Source organism: Anolis carolinensis, chromosome 5 (assembly GCF_035594765.1).
Source record: "Anolis carolinensis isolate JA03-04 chromosome 5, rAnoCar3.1.pri, whole genome shotgun sequence".
In the NCBI taxonomy this organism is placed as follows: domain Eukaryota; kingdom Metazoa; phylum Chordata; class Lepidosauria; order Squamata; family Dactyloidae; genus Anolis; species Anolis carolinensis.
In genome coordinates this window covers 50,392,915-50,417,935 of record NC_085845.1, presented here as the reverse complement: position 1 = coordinate 50,417,935, position 25,021 = coordinate 50,392,915, and the positions used below count along the sequence as shown (strand labels likewise).

Below are 25,021 nucleotides of genomic sequence, written 5' to 3'. Positions count from 1 at the left end.
TAACATGATGTCTCTCTGTTGAGGATTTTCTTTAACATCCACATTATCTGTAGCTGCCAGATAATGTGCCACAGACTCTTTGTTCAAGGCCCCTCTCTCATTTTTACACACATTCTTGTACACAGGTGCTAAAATGAGAACATCTACTTAGATTGGTTTTAGTGGACCTATAATATTTCAGAGAGAAAGGTGTTCATTTTTAAGGTCCTGAGAGACAATTTGGACAACCCTTCAAAATAAAAGACAGTTCTTTAAAAAGGAAAAAAAAACCCCAATTCCATTGAAAGGAGATTGCAAATGTCAGCAAACTGCCTAGATCATGTTTCCAAAATGAAGATGGTGTGGCCAAAATCAACAAAAACAGACTTTAAGAATAGATGTAGATGAAGGTTAAATCTTCAGATCATATGAAGAAGACAAACTTCTATTTAATGTGTTTACAATAAATGCTGGGGCAGAAATGTTGGCTCACAATTCTGAATTATTTTCAAGACGTGTTAAGTGTTGCATAAACGGAAGCAATCCGTTCCAATGGATGAAAAAGCATAAGGAACTTGTTACAGGGCGCAGTGTACAGCACTGTGCACTACATCTTGGAGGCAAAATACTAATATGAAATAGGACCTTTTGGAAGACACTCAGGCAATTCAAACAGCAAAAAGAAATTAGAAAATGTGTTGTTAAAGGCTTTCATGGCCAGAATCACTGGGTTGCTGTGAGTTGTCTGGGCTGTATGGCCATGTTCCAGAAGCATTATCTCCTGACGTTTTGCCCACATCTATGGCATGCATCCTCAGAGGTTGTGAGGTACATTAGAAACTGTTGTTGTGTGCCTTTAAGTAATTTCCAACCTATGGTGAACCTAAGAGAAACCTATTATCAGTTGTGATCTCACAACCTCTGAGGATGCTTGCCATAGATGTGGGTGAAACGTCAGGGGAGAATGCTTCTGGAACATGGCCATATAACCTGGAAAACTCACAGCAACCCAATCAGAAAATGTTCTTTCAAGATGGGTCTACCCCCGATACTACAAAACTTCTCAGTTTCATGTTGCCCACAAGCTGCATTACTTTCTTGTGCCTGAGAATCTTTGTATGCCGAATACTTGATTTTATAAAAAGCTTCCTAATCATGTCAGGGAATCGTTCTAATCTTCATCTTACTCTGGTGCTTCCTGAATCCAAGAGAGTCTTCATTGATGTATTAAACAACAAAGCCAACGTGCCAGCTCAAGTGAATAATGCAATAATTCAGCCCATATGCTCCATTTATTCCCAAGGCCCTTTGTTAGCATATGTGTTTTATCCGGTTTTTTCACTCCCAGTTGTCATAACTGGAGAACAATGTATTTGAGACCCATTTCACCCAAACGTGGTTTATACCATAATATCTAATCTGTTGTCTGAAAGGAACATTGTAATAGATCAGACAAGCTTCACTCAACCTGCTGTGAAAATAGGTGTTTTCATTTGCAGATTTTTTTGGAAATCTGATTCCTCAATCTGGAGATATTTTGCTTTGCAGGCACCTTCTGCACTACACCTGCTCCCTCTCTCAAACACATTATATAACAATCTGCATTGCTAAGACTGATGATATAAATGGACTCCCAACTGTGGCAGTGGAAAAGAAAGTAATGTTTTCCCCTTTTCACGGAACTTAATCATGCATATCCAGTATATGGCAGAAAAAAGCAAAAGAGACATTATTCTTTCAGATCATGATCATTTGTTTTCTCTTAAGCAAAATGATTTCATTTACCATATTAAACTGTAGAACATTAATATTTTAGCTTAGTAACAGTGAAGACACATTACTAATCATCTCGATTAATTCTGCATTCTTAGGTAAAAAATGAAAATACAACCAAACGATTCAATACTATGCTCACAAAGAGTGAATCTGATAATTCACACAAATTTGACTTGTTTACACAGTCAAGCATTAAAACAAAACCATATAATCTACCAGGCTGATGATATGATGTTTACAGGAGTACAAATCTTTATCCCAGTGGTCCCTAATTTTAATCCTAGAATCTACTTGAACCCATGTAACCTGCTGTTTTCAATAATCCATTTCATAAGAGGTTACTCCACTTACATTTCCTTCATGATTGGGGCAGGAAAGTGGTTTCCCTGCAGCAACAGCTGTGACAGTCTCCAAGATGGAAGACTCCTCAATGCTATTTTCTGGAGTTCGCTGCAGGACATCCATCAGGTTGGTAATGAAGAAATTGTTCTGAAGTGCAGAAACCCCTTTCTCTGGTAGAATGGATGTCTGGCGGCACACTGGGCAAGAAAGGGTTAAGCTGTGGGCTGGAATGTAATTCTGTAGGCACCTAATGAGAACGGTAAAAAGATAAGCAGATATCAGAACAGAACAGAAATCTCCTACAACATTATTTATTCATAGGAGAAAAAGGGAGGAATCCATTAGCACTCTTGGCCATATTCACATTTTGCAAACTCACAGCAGAGCGGAGAATACCGTATTGCCAAACCATTCAAACATTTACGTTCTGCAAGAAACATCCTCCAGCAGTCATGCAAAATATAATAGTAACAGAACAATGAGACAGATAAGGTTCCCCCTCACCCCATTCCTTGCTTTAATTCCTTTCAGTGTATGAAATGCCTTTCAAAAACCTTGCAATCACGAGAAACAAATACCGTAGTGTACATTATGGACCACAATGACATTGCTGAACATTTGAAACCCACTGCCTCATACTAAGCCAGACTACTGGTTCATCTAGCCTAGCTTTGTCTATTTTACAATCAAGGGTTTGGGGTAGTGGCAGCTCATGGTTTCCACCTCAATGGGGTGACAAAAGCTTTAAGGCAGTGGTTCTCAATGTGTGGGTCCCCAGGTGTTTTGGCCTTCAACTCCCAGAAATCCTAACACCTGGTAAAACTGGCTGGGATTTCTGGGAGTTGTAGGCCAAAACACCTGGGGACCCACAGGTTGAGAACCACTGCTTTAAGGTAATAGCATAAAGGAACTCTCCAAGGTGCTGAACCCAGTACAGGCCCAGCAACCAAGATAGGTGCAGTTTGATCAATAGTTTCCTTAATGCTAGCAAAAACGTGGAATTGATTCCTTGTACAAATACTATGAGAAGCACCAACTATTTTAACCCATTTTCTTTTAATTATCAAGAACACAGATTAAACCCATATGTCAAATCATGTGCTCTACCACACCATTCATAAAGTCAGAATGGAGAATGGGAAAGGTTCTGGTGCTTATTCAAATGCAACCCTTTGGTTCTGGCTTATATCTGTAGCAGTTGTATCATCATCAGGTAAATTAACAGTAAATTAACATTTCTTGATAGGTCTCTCAAACTCCATGTGCATTAAAATTAAAACCAACATACTGAAGACACACACACTAACAACATTTGAGCACCTGCAAAGCTTGAAAAATTAGGATAATCTCTAACAGAGCACAAAGCATTATTATTCATGAATTTAACATGGCTCATGAGTAGCTGACAATACATAAGGGTCCAACTTTTGTTTCCAATTTCCAACTATTTCTGCCTGTAATAAAGCAACTGGGTGTATTTGTTTAGCCTTGATCTGGATGTTGGCCACTGGTACATATGTTGAGCATTTTCATCAACATGCCAAAAGTTGAAGCCAGACTAAACTCAGCTAATTGCTTCAGATGCATATGACTCCTTCAGGCTGAGATGGCTTCTAAAATTATATAGGGATGATGAGGGGAAGGCACTGAATTTATAGGCAAAAATACAGTGAGTTGTACTTTGGTATCCAATTTAAAATTCAGAGAAAAGGGTAGTAATGGTAAAGGTTTCCCCTTGACAATAAGTCTAGCTGTGTCTGACTCTTGGGGTTGGTGCTTATCTCTATTTCCCGGGCTGTTCCTTCTATTAGGCATAATGAGGCAACTAGCTTATTCCTTTCACAAGTGCTGGAGGACCCTATATCATTCCCGGTAAGATTCAACAAAGCCTCTCTATGTACAATTGAAAGTATTGCAATCCTGTCAATTGCCTCATAAAGCTAAATGTCTTGGGCTGAACCCGATATGTCATCTAACAGTAGAAAATATGGTCTGACTCCCCCTTGTATCAACAAACTAACCAATAGCAAGTGATGAAGTGCAGGAAAGGTAAAGGCTTTCCCCTGAAATTAAGTTTAGTCGTGTCCGACTCTGGGGGTTGGTGCTCATCTCCATTTCTAAGCTGAAGAGCCGGCGTTGTCCGTAGATGCCTCCAAGGTCATGTGGCAAGCATGACTGCATGAACCATCATTACCTTACCGCTGGAGCGGTACCTATTGATCTACTCACATTTGCATGTTTTCGATCCACTAGATTGGCAGAAGCTGGGGCTAACAGCGGGAACTCACCCCACTCCTCGGATTTGAACCGCCGACCTTTCGGTCAGCAAGTTCAGCAGCTCAGTGGTTTAACCCACTGTGCCACTGGGAGCTGAGAAAAAGGATAGCAAGAGATAAAAAGAAGGTGCATTAAAAGGAAAATTGAAAACCAACAAGCTCTTTTGCAAGCAATGTAAAAAAAAAAAACAAGAGCCTATAGCAACAGAGACACAGAAGGTGAAATACTCCTCAATTTTTTTTTAAAAAGAAGAAAACACCAGAAGAAGGCAACAGGATATAAACAGTGGAAAGATCATTTGCACTTTAGTGTAGCAATGCAGTTCTCTTTTTATGGGATGACTTTTATGCAATGTTCCTGGCCTGGAAATGCACAGAAATGCAGTACAAGAAAAAGGAACCGGCTCAATGCCTGCATACTTTATACCCGTTCAAGGTAAAAACTGCCCCAAAAAAGTATTATTTGCAGACAACTATAGTACAACAACATTGAACAGATTAACCATTTCTCTGACATCTAATCTTGTATTTACTATTGTGCAGATTTACTCAGATTCTTTATGCCGGCATAGGGTGCAGCACTGTGTATACAAATCACTGGACTCATCTTCTATATCCTTGGATGCTCTGATTCTGGCATCTGTTCCTTCACTTTTGCAAGCTCAACAGGAAAAACTTTTAAGTGGGCTTTAATGAAAGTGGCAACTTTGCATGATCAGGAAGGCACCCCAATAGAGCAGGTTTTTTTGTCATGTTCTAAATACTATGTTTGGACTACAATTCTCAGAATCCCCCTCCCCAACCATCATCTTGATCCATGTAGATCCAAAATGTAGCTTTTGTAGTCCAAGGAAGGTCATTTCAATAATCTCAGGTTGTATGGATGCTTCTACTTTAAACAAATATAACCAACTCCCCTGGAACCCTCCCTGCTCAGTGTAGGAAGATGAGGCATTGAAAAGTTGAAGCTTAAGAGTGCAAGGGATGATGGTTGGTCTCATGTCTAAGTTAGTTGGGAACCAAATCCTACTCATTTTCATAAAATTTGTTTCCAAGCTAAAATGTGCTTAGATGTGTAACTTAAAGTCAGTTCAATGGGTCTGCCAAAAATTATTGTGCCTTAAAGTAAAGGTAAAGATTTCCCCTTGACATTAAGCCTAGTCATGTCCACTCTGGGGGTTGGTGCTCATCTCCATTTCTAAGCCGAAGAGCCGGTGTTGTCCGTAGACGCCTCCAAGGTCATGTGGCCGCCACAACAGCATAGAGCGCTGTTACCTTCCCAACGGAGCAGTACCTATTGATCTACTAAAACTTGCATGTTTTCAAACTGCTGGTTGGCAGAAGCTGAGGCTAACAGTGGGAGCTCACCCCATTGCCTGTATTTGAAACTCTGAACTTTTGGTCAGCAGGTTCAGCAGCTCACTGTGCCACCAGGGACTCCATACTGTGTCTTATCTCATGTGAATGTACTGATAAGCACAAAGGTCACATTTTTTTAGGGAGTTGGTCACAATAAAAAGAAAGCTTACTGAAACAGAACTGCCAAATCCTTGATCACTTTTGAAGTTTTCTCAACAAATCTCAATTTTTCATCTTTTGCATTAATGAAACACAAAGGTATTTTATCCATTGATCCATGAAACAGTCCCATTTGTTGTCCCTTAATTCATATTTTCATGGTTCCATTGGACTGAAGGCTCATTGTTAACCAAACATAAGCACAGATATCTGAAAACTGATAATTATGAATTCCGAACAAACTTATCCAATGTAAGGGTCAGGGGAATTGAAACACTTCTTACCTCTCACAGAAAGTGTGCAGACAGGGGAGTACTTTGGGGTTCTTGTAGCGGTCCAGGCATATGCTGCAGATCAGAAACTGTTTGTCAATCTGACGCACCACAGGACTTGGGATGTTGGAGCCTTCACTGGCCATCCTAGACCACTGACATGTGGGTCCTGTTCCTTTTTACCCTGCACGCTGCTGCAATGTTTTAAAGAAATAACAACAAAGCTTCAGGAATTGATAAAATATGTTCCTATTAACAATAAATCTCAAAGCTAGATGCCTCAAGGCCATCTGGGCTGGGGCTGATGAAGCTGGAGCCCAACATCATTGGGAATACCAGAGAAACCTCACAATTTCTATAAATCTTGGTTTATCAAAATCTAGTAGGATGAGAAATACTGTCTTATTTTATATTCATTCATTATACATATTAATATTGCATCAAAAAACACTGTCACCAAGCTTCTAGACAAATTTCCATCAGGAAGTCATTGGGTTGAAAGCTGCTTAGCTAGGAGTAAAAAAAAGCCTATCAAAATACTCTGCTTACATAACAAGCAGACAGATGTTCATTTATGGTGCTCAAAAATGCTATCCGGCTCTTGACATGCAGGCTCTTCCTCCCTGGGCAGGTTCTTCGATTGGGAAAAGACAGGAAATGGCAAACTATACATCAAAGTCTATTAACTGTCTACCAAGAGACTTGTAGCCCCTTGTGACATCCTGAAGAATAGGCCTAGTAGTATCACTGATTCCCATGTGGATCAAAACGAAATGGTAAGATCAGTGGGCTTGACAGGTGTTGTCAATCTCTATTATATCACATTTATTCACCCCAGAGAGACAGTACACTTCATGAGACATCTTGTCAGGTCTGCAAACCACAGCTTCTATTCCCCTTGGTTCGAAGTCCCCTACCACCCCATGCGACTCCTCTGGGGATCAAGGTCCAAAGCCGTTCAGAGCTTTGCATATCATCACCTACTGGAAGTTCAGCTTCTTTAAAAGTGATCCTATCTGTTGCCTATGAAACTTCAAACAATGGTCTAATAATAATAATTTTGGTTTTCAGGTTCCCAGACCATACAATATGCAGCATCCTAAATCACTCCCAGATTGTATTCAGAGAGGAAGACAGGCAGCTGATCTTAAGCTCTTTCTAGTTTGCTAACCATGGAACTCATAGGTTTCCATATTGCTTAGTTCTGCCGCTCCATCTTATATAGTATATACTAGAACATGTGCTACTGCACATATAACAAAGAAAAACAAGTCAGAGAGAATTTTGAACTCTGGGAAGTTGACTTTTGATAAGTAGATTTATTGTTTTCGCATATCAGTACTAACTGACCACTGTACAGACCTGTAGGGCCTATATGGCATTATATATTTCCTTGAAAATTTAGGACAGGGTTCACAATTTGCATCTTTCTGGATTCCATTCCATTTCATCTCACTCCCACAACTGTGTAAATATATTTTGTCAAAGGCTTTCATGGCCGAAATCACCGGGTTGCTGTGAGTCTTCCAGGCTGTATGGCCATGTTCCAGAAGCATTCTTTCCTGATGTTTTGCCCACATCTGTGGCAGGTATCCTAAGAGGTTGTGAAGTATATCGGAAACTAGAAACTATATAAACCTCACTAGCCTAGTTTCCAATATACCTCACAACCTCTGAGGATGCATACCACAGATGTGGGTGAAACATCAGGAGAGAATGCTTCTGGAAAATGGCCATACAGCCCTGAAGACTCAGAGCAACCCTGTGTAAATATACTTTATACCTTAGCATTTATCATCACTCTACATCATACAAAGAAGTGGGTTTATATTTATGAAAACTCATGCAAAAATAAAAACCAGTTAGTCTTAAAGATGCTGTCATGTTTCTTTTTATTTTCTTTGTTTCTTCTTCCTTTTTACGCTCTAAGAAACTAGAACACCTACTTCTTTGAAAACAATCCAAATAAATGTGAGGAATATTGCAACTGAGTTCTTGAGGCCACACTCATACAATTCCCTCAATCACGTTTTGGAGGAGCATGCCATGATCTATGTATTATGCACTTCCCTTATATGTTTAGCTTTTTAGGTTGCTTTCTGGACTAATCAAACCACTATTTGCTTTTTACTCCAGCTGTACAATTTATGGAAGCCCCAGCCTGGAGGTTTGTTCAAATCCATATAGGTTGCTACCATGAGAATTCATTTCTCCCAAGATATTCTATTGTTTATACTACTATATTGGGTCCTCATTGAAAGTTCTATTTCATAGAATCACTTGAAATGTACATATATAATTTAATGAGCCATCAAGACATAGTAAATCCAAAAAAGGACAATGGACTAAGGAAAGGTTAAACCAAGCAGGTAACATTTTCAATTCAAACCTATATGGAAGCTATTATCCCACAGCAGGAAAGCAAGCTCCTTTCACTCATTTTTAAGAATGGTCAGGAAGGGTGACACATTTACAATTAGAATGAACAGATATGTATATACAGTTGCCTCCAGGCAAATCCTCTTAGTAAAACTAAGGGCTTTTTAATATCTAGGAGCCTTTGATAAGAGATCAATACTTGCATTAGAAAGCCCTCCAGAAAATGACATCATCTTTATTCCTTCTAGTGTGCTTTCTATATAAAGCTACAGAAAACATTTACAGATTTTTAAAATAATCAATATGGACGTTATGATGAGGAAAATAACTGCATTGTGGGTTTATGCATGTAACACCAAAAAACCCTCAAACCATGAGTAGATGTCTATCCATAAAGAAAGAAATCTCTAGTGTGTGCAGCCACACCCATCTGAACTGAACTCATAAAGGAGGACATCAAGAGGTCTTCTACACAATGGTAGTAGTCAATTTTATCAATGCTTCTACAGAGTGGACCAAAAAAATATAAATATGATTGATGGTGACTTGTTCAAATGTATAGGGTTTTGAAATAAAGGCTGTGTGCTCCACCAAAGCCAAGCTGTGACTAGACTCCAAAAAGCCAGGCTGAGCAGCCTTCCACTTATCAATGATTCACAGAACCTTGAGGGTCTAACACATACATTATGAATGAATTTGTTTCCAGTAGCAACGTTTGCAGTGCCTCACATCTATAGACAAGAATGGAGACCCCTACTATATAAATGTTGCTCCAAAATGGGAATTTTGAAGCCGTAAAACCAGTAGAATTCCACAAGCACAGCACTCTGGAGAACAGCCCTTGCTGTTGAAAAGAGGCTAGGACCACAGTCCCCTTTTTTTGCCAGAATCAGCACTAAACCATTTCTAAAAACACACAAGCAAATTATTTCTTTAAAAATCAATTAGGAAAAGCTCTCCACCTCCCTCCTTGCTCATACACACAGAGAGCACAAAAAAAACCCATCTGCACTTTCCCATATTATTTTAGCCAGCTTGGTTCCCTTATTGTTCAAAGCACTTACCTAACCCCCAATGCATACAGCATTATTAATCAAATAAGAAAACACAGCGGGGGAGCTACGACAGGAGCAAAAAGACATTCCCCCCTACCAGCTACCAGACAGACGCAACACTGAACAAACACAAATGTTCAAGACGTACCCATCTTCCCGGAAAAGAGCTTTAATCAACACAGCGGCAAGTAAAAAAAATCCTTTCCGGGACAGAACCGTGTCCCGCAGGAGCCAACCATAATGACAGGATATTACAGCAAGACTGAAAAAGCCTCATATGTGAAATTGCAAGAGGAGAGTCACTGCTGCATAGTTGCTATGATAGATCCAGCATATCCCTGGCTTTAGGTAACAATGCTCTTACTCCATGCAGAGAATCATGGAAGAAATGGAAGGAGGCCCAGGCAAGCTGTCATTCATTCCTACACACGCACACCCTCCAGGTCACTGGCAAGTGGGAGACCACCGAAAGGATTCCAGCCAATCAATGGGTATTGAGTACATCTTTTTCACTCAAGCCTGTGCTGAAAAGACTGCAGCAAAGCGTGCAAGGGATTGTGGGATAGGGATGCAGCAGAGAGCTGCAATGAGATTTGCTGGGTGGATTTCTTTCCCTTCCCCTTTCCTAGCCAGCAATCAGCTGTTTCAAGGCAGAGTGATGGCCCGCTGCATTTCATCACTGGAATGTTTTTATAGGATTAGCAAGCAGCCTGCTCTGATGCCAGAAGACACACGTAAGTATGGATTCAATATTAGCAGTCTGATTCTACATGCATTTACCTGAAAGGAGGCAGAGTTTGGAAAAGTCACATTTCTTTTTGGACTATCATCATTTCCAAAGCACCACAGGCTCTGGCTATAAAGATTCTCAGACCTGCAGTCCAAAAAAGAAACTTTCCAGCTCAGGAATCAACTCTGATTGCTAAGAGAACTGGTTAAATGAAAACGAGAGGAGAAAAAAATCTACCTGTCATCTCCAAAGGAACATCTACACTGTGAAATTAATGCATTTTGACACCACTTTAACTGCCATGGCTCAATGCTGTGGATTCATGGAAATGAGACCAGATGAGATACTCCCTCTGGCACCACGATATACAAAGGCAATCTTAGGAAATGGGGCTACAAAGCGGAGTCCACAGCATGCAAGTGCGAAGAAGAACAAACCACAGACCACTTACGACAATGCAACCTGAGCCCTGCCACATGCACAATGGAGGACCTTATTACATCGACACCAGAGGCACTCCAAGTGGCCAGCTACTGGTCAAAGGAAATCTAGTATAATGCTACGTTTTTAACTTTGTGTGTTTATAAAAAAATATACATTATAACTGTATTTATATCAATTCGCTTCTGACACGATATATAAATACCAGGTCCTTATCCTTCTCTGCCAAAGAGTGCTGATGCCTCACCAAACTACGACTTCCAGGATTGCATAGCATTGAAACATGGCAGTTAAAGTGGCATTGAACTGCATTAATTCTATAGTGCAGAATTAATTCCTCATCTGGAAAAGAATTAATTCCTTCATTCCTCAAATTTCTAGCATTGTAGACATTGAAAAATAACGTACACATTGAATTCTTTACATTTGCTGTGTTTGCATTCTCCTAAGAATTTTGCCTGCCTCATTTTCTTTGAAGCCTTAACACTTAACTTACATTTTAAGTTACTATAATGCTAAAAGTTTGGGGACTGAAGGAAATTTTCATGGGGGGACGACTCAATTTTTTTATTTGGGAGTTAATATTCTCACCCTGCCCTCCCCATGAACTCCACATCATCCTGCCCTGAAATCAACGAATGTTTCATAATTTGTGGAGTCTATGTAGAAGAATGGAAGACTTAAAGCTGTTCAGTTTTATGAGAGATGTTAAGCCATGGCCTTTGATACATTCCATGACCTCAAATTTAAGTAGACTAATTTGAATATTATACAGTATATGGATTTTGTAATTAACTATGCCTTGACTCTACATTTACCTTTGCTCCTCTTATCTCCGCAGTCATCCCATAAGAGACATGCTTACTCTTATTCTGAGATAAATTTTATATGGACACGTTTGGCTTGGTCAGATGGTAAGAACTGAAAGAGTACAAGAACTTCAATAGCTGCCACAGAATAAGATGATGCAGTGAAAAGGTATCTGGCCCTTGTTGTATTGAAGACTTGTTAAGATCTATGGTCATCAATTTTATTTTGGTTAAATATTTCAAGTGGACCTTCACATCATATTGCTAGCCAATGGATTGAACTATTTTATAGTGATGCAATGGGTTAAACCTTTGTGCCAGCAGGACTGTTGACTGAAAGGTTGGCGGTTCGAATCCGGGGAGTGGGGTAAGCTTCCGTCTGTCAGCTCTAACTTCCCATGGGAGGGAAGCCTCCCACAGGATGGTAAAACAACAAAAATCGGGGTGTCCCCTGGGCAATATTCTTGCAGACGTCCAGTTCTCTCACACCAGAAGCGACTTGCAATTTCTCAAGTTGCTCCTGACACGAAAAATATATATATAAGGATTATTGATTGTATTATCATTGTTTCCTAAGACTTATATTATATACATACTGTACATACATTTCCAGGCTCCGCTTGTTTCCTTTTGATTGGTTCAGTGACTCCCAAGGCCCATTTCTTGCAAACACTTCAATTGGAATGCACAAATAGGGCTTTCACTGAATGTGGTTTGCATTCGAAACAACTCTGATGGAGACACTAGAAACATATGCTTCTAGTGAAGGCTAATCCCCACTAAGGTTACACATCATTACTTTTACTGATGAGCTGAGTACTGAGATAAGAAAAGAAAGTTGTTGTGTCTGGGTTTAACTGACCTTTCACAAGCAATATTTCTGCTTCCAAGGAAGGAAAGAATATTAGCGGAAAAATAAGACAAGTATGCCTTATGGGCAAATGTGTTTCCTGTCTTATCTCTCCCATGCACACATGCATGCACACACCAAATTTCATGTCCTCCTGACTTTTACAGGCATTTTAAAATTGGAACAAATTTGCTCAGCAGAAAATTCATAATTATAATGTACATTTTACTTTGAGACTAATGTTTGAACAATTTCCAAAACTTCGTATCTCAGCTTTGTGGCAGGAGCCATGTGGCTTTTGGAAACTTGCTATTTTATTTCATCTAATAATATATGCTGTCTCCCAAAATACCCAAGATGTTGCATCATGCAGACATTTGATAATCTCAAAATATAAAGCACATGTTGCTTACATAGCATATTAGGAAGCAGAAATGAGGATTATAAAGTAAGATTATTCAAATTTGGACCTATGAGTAGGACTCATGAATGCTGAGTACATGATACACCTACAACAAACTCTTCCGTTTAGACTGCCAGAGTGAAAACTAGAGACACCTCCTGTATTTTCAGTGGTTGTATAGGAGATGAAATTTCAACAGGTTTTGCTTGCTTTCAAAGTACTCAAAGGTGCAAACACACAAAATACAAAAACTGCAGAAACAATAACAGTTGATATCCCTTTACCCCAAGGATTTGAACCAAAGACTCCCCAACACTCTACTCACTACATCGTCAGTAATATCTAACATGAGCTAATCTTGGTAATTTTAGGGAGAAAGAAGATTCTGTTATAACAATTGAAAGACTAAACAAGACTGTTTGACTGCCAATGATGTGATGCAATGCAACAACTGTGTCTTTTTATCGGTTTCTTTAGATTTTTCAAAGCATGGGAAAAGAAAGAGAGAAAACATAGATGTGCAGTAATTGGTTCAAAATGATCTCTTTGTTCTAACCTGGAGAAAAAGGAGTCTCAGATGCTTGCAAACATTTATGGTTACTAAGCATTAGAGCGGCCTTTATATCAGAGTGACCTCTGATAGTCTTCATATGTTTTCCTAGTTTGACCGGGTCATACAATGAAACTTTGCTATCAGCTGCTCTTTCTGTGACAGTGAATGATCAAAGCAAGATTTCAAGCTTGTTTATATGTAAACCAATCCTGACACAGAGCCAGCTAGGACAGGAAGTTCCAGAATACTCTCTGTATGTTTTATATGTCCGAGATTAGCCCTTGTCTTAATTTATCTGTCCTGGATTTAATAGCTTGTGTATTGTGAGACAGAGATGTGGAAAACTCATGTGTGGAGTGGTGAGTCAATCTCTGCCACACTTCAGGAAGCTGTAGGCTATTGTTTTCCTAACTCTAGAAGAGGGAAGGGGGATCATGCCTCCTCATTTGTTGGACCTCAACTCTTATCTGCTCCAGAAAATATAACCAGTAGTGAAGAATGCTTGGACTTGCAATCCAACAGCATCTGGAGGCTTTTATGACTACTCCCACTTGTAGCCTCCAGTGGCACAATAGGTTAAACCCTTGTGCTGGCAGACTGCTAACTTGAAGTTTGGGTTGCTGATCTGAAGGTTGCCATGGAGAGCGCGGATGAGCTCCCTCTGTTATCTCCAGCTCCATGCGGGGACATGAGAGAAGCCTCCCACAAGGATGGCAAAACATTTGGGCGTCCCCTGGGCAACGTCCCTGCAGATAGCCAATTCTCTCACACCAGAAGCAACTTGCAGTTTCTCAAGTCGCTCCTAATGTGAAAAAAAAAACTTGCAGAATTGCCGTTAGTCCGATTGAACACAGTCAATTGTGAAGGATGATTCGAGTTTTACGCCAATGATATTTATAAAGCTACAGGCCACAACATCCTGTCTTAATTATTTGGATTATGATATTTGTGTTGCTGTCTTTACTTGCCTTCGTTGATTACTCATTGCAACTACCTTAGAATTCCCATCACTGTTAATTTAGTTTACCTTCTCTGTATGGATGAGACAGAATTGAGAACCAATTGTTCCCAAGGTGTTGCCAACAGAGATCTAGAGAACACTGTATGCAAAAGAAGGACAAATTCACTGACACTGGCAGATGTCTACTACATTTTACGCAACTTGCTGACAGATCCAAAAACTCTAGCATCAAATCCTTCCCACAAAATTGAAGACAACCCCCCTCCCCCCCCCCAAAAAAAACTTCCCAATCGAAATGGACAGAGAAACAGCAATTTCTATGCCACTGTCTGAAGTATTCAAATGTCTTCAGGTTGCAGCATTCAAACCCTTCCTCTGCTCTCCTTTTCTGAGTAAAGGAACATGTTGGCTTGGGAGTTTTTGCTTGAAGGTGGCCTTAAATACGTCCGGCCAGTGGTGTTCCCACCACCAAATTTCCTGCTACGCTAAGAGATACCTGGGGTAGTTGAGTGATCGATATGATCAAAAAAAGTTAAGATGTCACCCTGTCTTGGCCATAAAGTTGACAAACAAACTCAGATATTCTCTCAATATTAAATAATGGGAATTGTCCCACCACTGTTAGCACACTCTTACATCTTCTCTTGTTCTGGTTATGCATCTGACTCAACCCAGAATAATGCCAGATCCAGTACACTGATGAGAAGTATTTGGATTTTAGACTCAAACAAGACAGCAATTTTGTACTAGTGACTGGTAACCTTGCAATATTGCCAGTGGGAACAGAGGAGTGACTTATGTCAGCTGTAAACAACACATAGGTGGAGCTTCAAAAGTTATAAAGTGTGCATAGTCCTGCAAACCTCCTACAACCTTTTACCTAAAACAAGAAGTGTTCTCCTACAGGAAGTACAAGCAAATCAGGCTTGTTATATCTTTACTGCATTTAATACGCTCTCAGTAATAGGCAGTGATTTGACATAATGAGAGCCCTTCCACACAGCCATCTAACCCAGAATTTAAAGGCAAAAAATCCCATAATATCTGCTTTGAACTGGGTTATCTGAGTTCACACTGTCATATATCCCAGTTCAAAGTAGATAATGTGGGATTTTCTTCAGCTGTGTGGAAGGGGCCTAGGAGACAACAATCCTGCAATAAGTAGCTGTAAATTAGCAATGCACTATTAATGGTGTTTTTCACAGGTGCCATACATCACGTAGGGTTCAGAATTTGTCAAAGCTACAACTAAACCTTTAAGTCTTCCTCAAGATACAGAGTTCCCACATATATTGCATTGCTGAAGAACTTTTATTTTCAGAAGTGTCCTTTAAATTGCTTTATGAACATATATTACAAGATCACATGTTGCTGTTTCTATATGGATGGGTCTCATACTTCAGTACGCAAAGGATTGCAGACTTGTAAACAGACACACCCACTCTATGGGATATCAAACTCTCAACTCTTAAGTCCATTGCTATTACTATAAATGCTGGGAGCACACCAAATTTTTCAGGTTGAAATGCTGACATCACCAGTAGGTTAGGTAGGTAAAGATTTTCCTCTGACATTAAGTCTAGTCGTGTCCAACTCTGGGGGTTGGTGCTCATCTCCATTTCTAAACCAAAGAGCCAGCGTTGTCCATAGGCACCTCCAAGGTCATGTGTCTGGCATGACTGCATGGAGTGCTGTTACCTTCCTGCTGGCACGGTACCTATTGATCTACTCACATTTGCATGTTTTCAAACTGCTAGGTTGGCAGAAGCTGGGGCTAACAGTGGGAGCTCACCCCACGCCCAAATTCAAACTGGCAACCTTTCAGTCTGCAAGTTCAGCAGCTCAGCAGTTTAACCCGCTGCGCTATTGGGGGCTCCTAACCAGTAGGTTAGCTACCAATATTTAATCAAAAACAATTTTATTTTTCTCCTATCAGCCACCGATACAATAAACTGCAGAATATAATTACATAACACAATGTTTTTGCAGTTAATGTTTACATTGTTTTACAGAATTCTGACTCAAGCTGACAATACCAAAGCCTTCCTTATCTATCAATGTACCTGTAATTTATATAAAATGTATCATGTATCATTTTAAATTAAAACACTTACCAGGTGAAGCTACTGAAGATGTATGCGAAGACAAAACACCTATAAAAAGCCACCAATTGTCTCAGACCATTCAAAAGTAAAAAAAAATAAATCCTTTTCCGACATCTAAATATGAAAAACACTAGAGTTTAGTCTTCCACATGCCTGCTCTCCACTGAAACAACTTTACCTTAAAACTGAATACCAGTCCTCCACAAGTCAGCCTGGCTTAAAAATAACAACAGGAAATGGAAAAAGGGTTAAAATAATAGGTTTTTTTTTCAACTAAAAGAGTTTTGTGATATTGTTGTTATAAAGAGACATTCTCCCATTTCATGTAAAAGAAATCTGGAATGGGCCCAGATTTTTCAAAATCATTTTACAAGAGCAGGAAATAGCCCCTTTCTCCCTTTGTTTTGGCTTGGAATGCTTCTGCAGAATTCCCCAGCTTCAGGCAGGAACTCTTTCTCTTTCTTTCTGTTTCTGGTTGATGTTCAGCACTCTCTAACAGCAGTGAGCAAAATTCTAAAATAGATGTTACTCATCAGCGGCAGAATAGTTTTAAAGTGCCAGCGCCTGACCTCACACAGGGCCTCCACCCCTCTCCTGAAAACAGACTTGGAGGAAGGGCAGTTGCCTCTCTGTTTTCATTCTCTCTCTGTTTCATTCTCTCTCTCTGCTTTCATTCGCGCGCTCTCTCTCTCTGTCCTGTCTCTCTTGCTCTGCTTTCATTTCCTATCTCTTTCTCTCCATGCTTTCTTACATCAACACTGCAGAACTGTTAGAGATCTGTGTTTTCCTAACACTAAAATAATGCTTCTCAGTTAAGATCAATGCAAGGAAGTATAGAATACCTCCATACTGTTCAGAAAGGCAATTGGATGCCACTTTTACCACGCAAGCAGCAGGGTTAGTGTAAACTGGAAATCTATCTATACACATAATTAAAGTGAAAATGTGTATGTGTGTAGGTGGCTGGGGTGTCCGCTTACGCAGACAGACTCCCACTTCCACAAACAGCTATAGCTCCCACTACTCAGGAGCCACCAATGACCCTCCAATGACATTGCAGGCTATAGCGAGTGCTGTGAACATGTCAAGAGCCCTGCTAATCTCCTCCACAAACACCATACTGCCCCCCACACAAGTAAAGGCTTTCGTACAGGGGCTATTTCCTCCTAATTTTTCTGTTTTCCCTCCACCATAGACATCCCAGTGTCCCTTTCTCTCTCTCCATTGGTGTGGAATTTGCATGACTCCGCCCACTGCCTCTCCCATAACCCTTTCCTATTCTTTTCTATGGCACACAGGAATTGATCAGCAACTGAATATACTAGAGAGGTTAGTGGAGAATTCACCATGATTTATAGGAGTTGTAGGTACTGTGATATATAGTTCATCTGCAATCTAAGAGCACTCTGAACTCCACCAATGATGGACCTGGAACTAACGTGGCACACAGAACTCCCATGACCAACTAAAAATACAGGAGGTCTTTGGAGGGATTTATAGGAGTTGTAGTTCACCCACATCCAGAGCGCACTATGAAGCCAAACAATGATGGATCTAGACCAAACCTGGCATGCATACCCGATATGCCCTAATTTGAATACTAGTGGGTTTTGAGGGGAATTGGCCTGGATAATTTGGAGTTGTAGGTACTGGGATTTATAGTTCACCTGCAATCAAGGAGCACTCTGAACTCCACCAAAGATGAAATTGGACCAAACTTGGCGCACAGAGCTCCCATGATCAGCAAAAAATACTGGAAGTCTTTGGGGGAAATTCACCTTGATTTGGGGGAGTTGTAGTTCACCTACATCCAGAGAGATGTAGGTGAACCCAAACACCAATGGATCTGGACCAAACTTGGCACACAGACCTGATATGCTGAGATTTGATTACTGGAAGGGTTTGGGGTCAACTGATCTTCCTTACTGGGAGTTGTAGTTCACCCACAACCAGGGAAACTGTGACCTCCACCGATGATGGACCTGTACCAAACTTGGGACACAGAACCCCCATGACTAACTCAACCTACTGGAGGGGTTTGAGGGGACTGACTCACCATAGTGGGAGTTGTAGTTTACCCTACAGCCAGAAAGCACACTGAACCCCACTGATGATGTATCCAGAGCAAACTTGCCCAACATCACAAACTTTAAGTAGTGATGGAGTTTCTGGGGGTTAACCTGGAATGATGTCAGTTGTTGCTAATCCACAATCTTATGCATTTTATGCAATTAAAAGATTGACTTTTTCAAATAACCCAGGCAGCGCCGAGTATGCAAGCTAGCTTGATATAAGAAAGAGCAAATCCATAAACTGAAAGGATCCAGCAGAGTTTATAAATAATGTTAAAATGATCTTCGAGTTACAGTAAACAATAGCCTGTTTCTGCTGGTGTAAGGTGGAGCAAATAAATAAACTTGAAGGGATTCGGTTAAAGAAACAAAATCAAGAGGAAGAGCTAGAAGGGATTATTTGGCAAGGTTGGTTTCAATAGACTTATACATTGCTGTGTTGCAGTAACTTTTTGATTCAATTTTGGAGGGGTTTTTTTTTTTTGTTTGTTTATAAAATGCAGCCAGCAAAACAATCAGAGCTTCCTTTAAATTCCGCTTTCCTAACAGCATTTCTCCACTACTTGATAATGTAAGAAGTTCTGGAACATTAAGACATTGTCCCCTCAACATTTATAGATGAGTATTCTGTCTCTACTTGGTCATGCAGAAATGATGTAGTTAGTGAAAAGAGACCAGAAAGAGCAAGCAAACAATATAGCCAAATCTTTTTAATCTTCTTTTTCTGGCATCAGATTCTACTGTGGGTTAACTTCCAGAGCAGTCACACATCTGCTCTTTACAAGTGAAGGGAGGAACTCAAAGACGGGATTCTGTCCAGTTGTCAGAAGAATTTCTCAAATGCTAGTAATTTGAATCTCAAAGACACTAAAAATATCCAACAGCTGGCAATTCTGAGTTGCATTAATTAAAGCTGCCCCCACCTAAAAAAAACCCCAATCAATTGTATATATATAATTACATATCATTGGTAGTAAGATCGGATTCAAATTTTTGGGCACTTCGGACAAGTACCTTTACAGCAACTTTGGATCAGTGTCAATTAATAGTTCCACAGCTAATATAAAAAATAGAACCACATCCTGTTTTCAAAGGCTCTTGGTCTATTTCCAATGCAGTATCAGTTTACACATTTTATTTTTATTTATTATTTATTTACTGTATTTATATACTGCTTTTCTCACCCCAGGAGGGACTCAAAGTAATTTACAACATAATATTGGAAAATTTCAATGCCTTATATTGTATCTAATAATAATAATAATAATAATAATAATAATAATAATAATAATAAATAAAACTTTTATTTATTTCCTGCCACCATCTCCCAGATGGACTTGGGGTGGTTCACAAAATACTCAAGGTATGACACAAAATACAAAATACAACAAGAGGAAAACAAAACATAGATAATAAACAGTCAACACAACATCATAAATTCATAGTATCCCCTGGTAAAAACAATAAAATACAGCAATTGCTGTAGATAAAACAGCAGTATTTGATCTCAGAATTGTAAAGTGCTAAAAAAATCTAAACAAAAACATACAACTATACATTAAAATCAATAAGGCACTTAAACATAAGATATAAACATCATGTGCCGTCCGCCGGACAGTAAAAAGCTATAAAACTGAAACGTGCTGTCCTTTATCCGGGCGAACTGCAAATCCCTATAAGCTGTCCTATAGATATTGAACGACTGAGTCTGGATAACTTCAAAAAAGGATGTTTATTCATACAAGGTTGTAAACCTGGCACAGATCTTAAAGTTGCAGAAAATGAAACAAATTTCTATAGGTTTTAGTCACAGAATTATCCCTGGTTCCAGAAGGCAAAGGTGATTATAAAACCACTATACCCTAATCACGCTGCCTATATTAGAAGGAGAAACTCTTTCCTTCCCTATCTTTACAGCAAAGATTAGTTCTAGAAGCGATGGAATAACTCTGCTCCTCTAACTAGATTTCCTATTCCAGATCAATATAATTCAATACTTATCTAATTTGGATAGGCTTAGATTGGCCTGGTTTTGAGGATGATTTGTCCCAGTTAGCTTTGCACAGCTCCAGCACGTTGGAAGACTATAGCCAGAATGAAGCTCTAAAATGGAGACTAGACCCTGGTAAAAAGGGCGGTCCTAAGATGTTGCACTCTTTGACCAATCACTGCAAAGAAAACTGCAGCCAGCTCTTGCAGATTCCAAGCCACTTTTCCTAGGCTTTTGCAGCCAGAGGCTCAAACAAAATGTAAAGGAGGGAAAACAAACAAACGACCAATAGGTAAGGCAAACCATCGTCCTGGGGGACGGAACACTCCCCGCTAAATTCCCAGGATGTGGGAATTTACCAATCAAAAACATACAAACACCTTTGTATACACAACAATGCAAACACTAGAACTTTAAACATCTCCAATAAGCAACACGAGGTCACTAATTGGTCTGTCCAAAATGGACACTTTGCCTCTGTTGCAAGTCTTTAATTGAACTTTCCTGACCTTACCGTCCGGGCAAGGAAAGGTCTTTAATACAATGCCCATGGGCCATGCATGGCGGGGCAAGTCTTTGTCCTTTGGCAACACAAGGTTTCCCACCTTGGCATTGTCCTTTGGGTTTGCCAGAGTCTTCTGGTTGGAAGCTGGCTTAAGTATTCGGCCTTCCACCTCTTCCAGAAGTGGTTGACTAAGGTCTGCACATGCAAAATTGGTGCCACAGTCCGACCAAATTAACTTAATTGGCCCTCTGAGGGCTATGAACCTTTTCAATGCATTTATGAATGATGAAGTGTCCATTCCCTCTGCAACCTCTATATGGACAGCTCGTACTGACAAACAAGTAAACAAAACCGCACATCTTTTGTTATTTACAACATCACCCCTGGTTTTCCTAGTGACAACCTCCCAAGGACCAAACACATCGATTCCCACATGGGAAAAGGGGGGGTCTGTCAAAGTCCTGTCCTGAGGTAACTCAGCCATCAGCTGACTCTGAGTCGCCGACATTTGACACACTTAAAAATAACACTGCTGACCAAACTTTTAGCATTTACCACCCACAGACCTTCATTTCTAAGGGCTGCCTCAGTTAGAGTTCTACCTTGATGATGGATTTTCTCATGGTAGTGACGAACCAACAGCAAAGCAATATGGCTATTGGGGGGTACAATGATGGGGTTCTTTATACACACTTTGAGTTTAGCCTTAGCTAACCTCACACCCACTCTTAAAATGCCCTCTTTATCCAGAAATGGGTTCAGCTCACGCAAGAAACTCCGGCTGGGGGTGTTAAGCCCTTGTTCTAACCTGGCTATTTCTAGACTAAACTCATGCCTCTGAACTGGCCTGAGTATTACTCCCTTAGCCTTCAGCATGTCCTGAACTTGCAAAGGCTGACTATCTTTGCAGACTAAGCGATGTATAAGCCTAGCAACTGCTCTAAGAAGACTGTGCCATTCCGAAAAACGTTCAAAATGGTGTCGTTCCAGACAAGATCTTTGGCCCATCTTGATTTCTGTGGTTGATTTGCAGGCTTTCACCTCTGCACTTCGTGAGACTTGAGCATTCATAATGTCCGAAAACCTTTGCTCATCTTTCGAGAGCGCTGTGGCTTCGTCTCTCTCAGAGACTTTGAAGATGGAGGAATACTCTGGAGTTATTGCTTGGCAGTAGACCGAGATATGACTTAGGCAACTGCGCACAAGTGTAGGACGTCCACCTTTAAGCACCTGTGCTTGATTGGAGTCCAACGACGATGGTGGGTGCATCTTGTTTATGCACACTGGGCCTATGACTGTCCAGCCTAATGGCAATTGTTGTGCGATAGGTGCACCTGGAGGTCCTTTAACTTGGTCGTTCACACAGAACAAGCTCGGGCAGTCCGAGCCAAGCAAAAGGGCAATGTCCACATCTGGCTGAAAGGCTGGTATGGCATTCTTTAACCGTCGCAAATGTGGATGAGCCTCCACAACTTCTCTAGTTACAATTTGTTTTTTGTTCCGAGGGATGGAGGAACACTCAATCAGGTCTGGCAACTTGAACTGTCTCTTCTGGTCACAAGAGGAAACAACAAAGCCGGATGCTATGCGACCCTGCAACTTCTTCTTCCCTACACAGGTGGACATGGTGTAGTCGACCGTCTGGGTTTTTATGTCAAACAGTTGGAAAAACTCTGGAGTCGCCAGGGAGGCGTCGCTTTGTGAATCCAAAGCCACGTAAAGTCTCTTTTTAAGCCAAGGTCTTCTGGCTGGATATACATCTGCTAGGCAGATGGGATGGCAGACTCTGAACTGGTGCACGTCAGAGCATAGTTCAGTACAGGCGACCGATGGAGCATCCTCCTGCATCCGTGACGCGGCCTGCATGTTGGTGGCTTCAGTAGATGACCCTTCTTTGGAAGACGTGTCCCCTTTGGCGCGGGAGACAGCGTCAGAGTTGTGCATCGCGGTGCAATGCTTAAGGCTGTTACACCTTGCGCATTTGACGTCCTCTTTGCAGTTGGATGCAAAGTGAAGAGTTGCTCCACAGCACCTAAAACATATGCCCAGCTTCTGTACAATCTGTTGTCTTTCTTTATAAGGCTTCTTGCCAAATTCCCGGCAGTTGGCCAAACTGTGAGGCTTTTGGTGAATGGGGCAGAGCACCTCCTTCACCTCTGACTTGGATTCGTTGGCCCTGTGCTGAGTTTCAACAGCCTTAACACTAACCGGTCTTTTGGCCTCTCTGGATGGTTTTTTCTCCACTTTAGGTGCCTTCTCTGGCTGGGTCCCTTGGTATAAGGTGGGGAGGCCCGTCTGCGGATCATTCCTTTCTCTGGCCGCCCTGGTGATGAACTGGACCAAATGAGAAAATGGAGGGTATGCCTGGGAGTGGGCCTCCTTGTAGTTGAAGACCTCCTGTCCCCAGCGTTCTTGCAAAGTGAAGGGCAGCTTGGTCAAGATCTGCCTCTGGGACAGGTGCTGATCGAGGCACTTCAAACCGGGCAGTTCTGGATTCTCCTTGGCCGACTCTAATTCCGTAAGGAGATCGCTGAGGTCCCACAAGAGTTTGAAGTCTTTGAGTTTTAAAGCTGGGAACCTTTGGAGCTTGTCCATAAGAGATGCTTCAATCTCTGTGCTGGCCCCATACCTCTGCTGCAACCTGGCCCAGGCCTTTTCCAGGGCTTTGTCGGGATCGGCTACGTGGGCTGCGTAGATCTTCTTAACTTGTGAGGATGAGGCTGGGCCCAACCATGCAGCCAGAAGAGTCAGTTCTTCCTCAGGCAATAACTTTAAGTCTCTGATTGCTCTCTGGAAGGTGGCCTTCCAGAGAAGAAATTCCTCAGGCTTGTCCGAAAACTTTTCGACACCCTTGTCCTTAAGATCTCTTCTGGGGCTTCTGATGATGGAGACAAGCTGGGACTCTGGCGTCGAAGGGAACAATTGAGGAGTTTGCTGTTGTGGAGTGGACTCCCACCGTGTACCTTGCGTCAACCTTTGGCCTCTTGGAGGGATGACATCGACCACTGACGAATCGATGGTTCCCTGTGCAGCTGTCTGTAGGGGCCAACTAGCGCTCGGCCTTGAGGCCCTGATTGACTGACCTAGGGTTTTAGCAGGAGGCACAGGTAGCTCGAGCAAGGGTGAGCTCCCCGCTATGACGCTCTGCTCTGCAGGAAACTCAAAAGTGACTTTGGGGCCCTGCTCTGGGTAAGGAGAGAAGTCTCCCTGTTCCTCATCCGAAAACTGGCTGTACATGCTGCCAAGGTGCGCAAACACTTTGGCAGAAGGGTCCTGTATTGGTAACTGGCTTACATTTTCTTCTGTGAGTGGCTCAATTAGGGCCTTGGCCAAAGTCTCAGCCCTTACCCTTTTGGCTGCGGCATCCATCTTTATTCTAAGCATCTCTATACGAGCCTGTTCTATTTGCATTTCGCTTTGTCTACAGGCCTGTTCTATTTGCATTTCGCTTTGTCTTTGGGCCTGTTCCATTTGCATTTCGCTTTGTCTACGGGCCTGTTCCATTTGCATTTCGCTTTGTCTACGGGCCTGTTCTATTTGCAGTCGTTGCTCTTCTTCTTTAAAGGGAAGGGTGAGATCAGCTGCCTTAGCATCAGCCTCCGCCCCCGCTACCTTGCTCTTTAGCTCCAGACGTGCAGCCTCCTTAATGTGCAAGGCAGCTAGGGAAGAGATGGCACTCCCAGCAGCAGAAGACTTGCTAGAGTGGCTGTGTTTAGACGATGCACGCTCCCTTAGTTTAGATACCTGGCTAGAGCGGTTGGACTTAAGACTAAGTGCCACAGCAGGTGATTTTAAAAGATTGGTCTCATGGCTGCATAAGGAAGCTAGGATTGCCCTCACCCTATTTTCTTTCTCATTAGTGTCAGCTAAAACACTCCCTATTTCTAACTCTGAATCCTTGGCGTTAATGCGCTCGAGGACCTGGACTATCTTAGACACTAAACCCCTCCAAAGACCGAAGGCTTCTTCGAGGTCTGTCTGTAATATGGCTGGCACCCTTGTGAT

At 41.3% G+C, this 25,021-nt stretch overlaps 1 protein-coding gene across 6 annotated transcripts in view; it reads right to left on the bottom strand.

The window, feature by feature from the left end:
* The window catches only part of trim2 (tripartite motif containing 2), an 87,953-nt gene that overhangs the window by 34,662 nt on the left and 28,270 nt on the right, over window positions 1-25,021 (bottom strand). For 3 of the 6 annotated variants that reach the window (XM_008111962.3, XM_008111963.3, XM_008111960.3), the window contains exons 2-3: window positions 6,176-6,357; window positions 2,107-2,344 (exon numbers count right to left, since the gene is read on the bottom strand). In XM_008111962.3, coding sequence (XP_008110169.1) covers window positions 2,107-2,344; window positions 6,176-6,309 — 372 coding nt within the window. In that variant the 5' untranslated portion in view covers window positions 6,310-6,357. Of the gene's footprint in view, window positions 1-2,106; window positions 2,345-6,175; window positions 6,358-9,745; window positions 9,893-9,961; window positions 10,100-16,458; window positions 17,050-25,021 lie in introns of those variants that run through there. The other 3 variants (XM_008111959.3, XM_008111967.3, XM_008111961.2) reach the window with 3 other exon arrangements.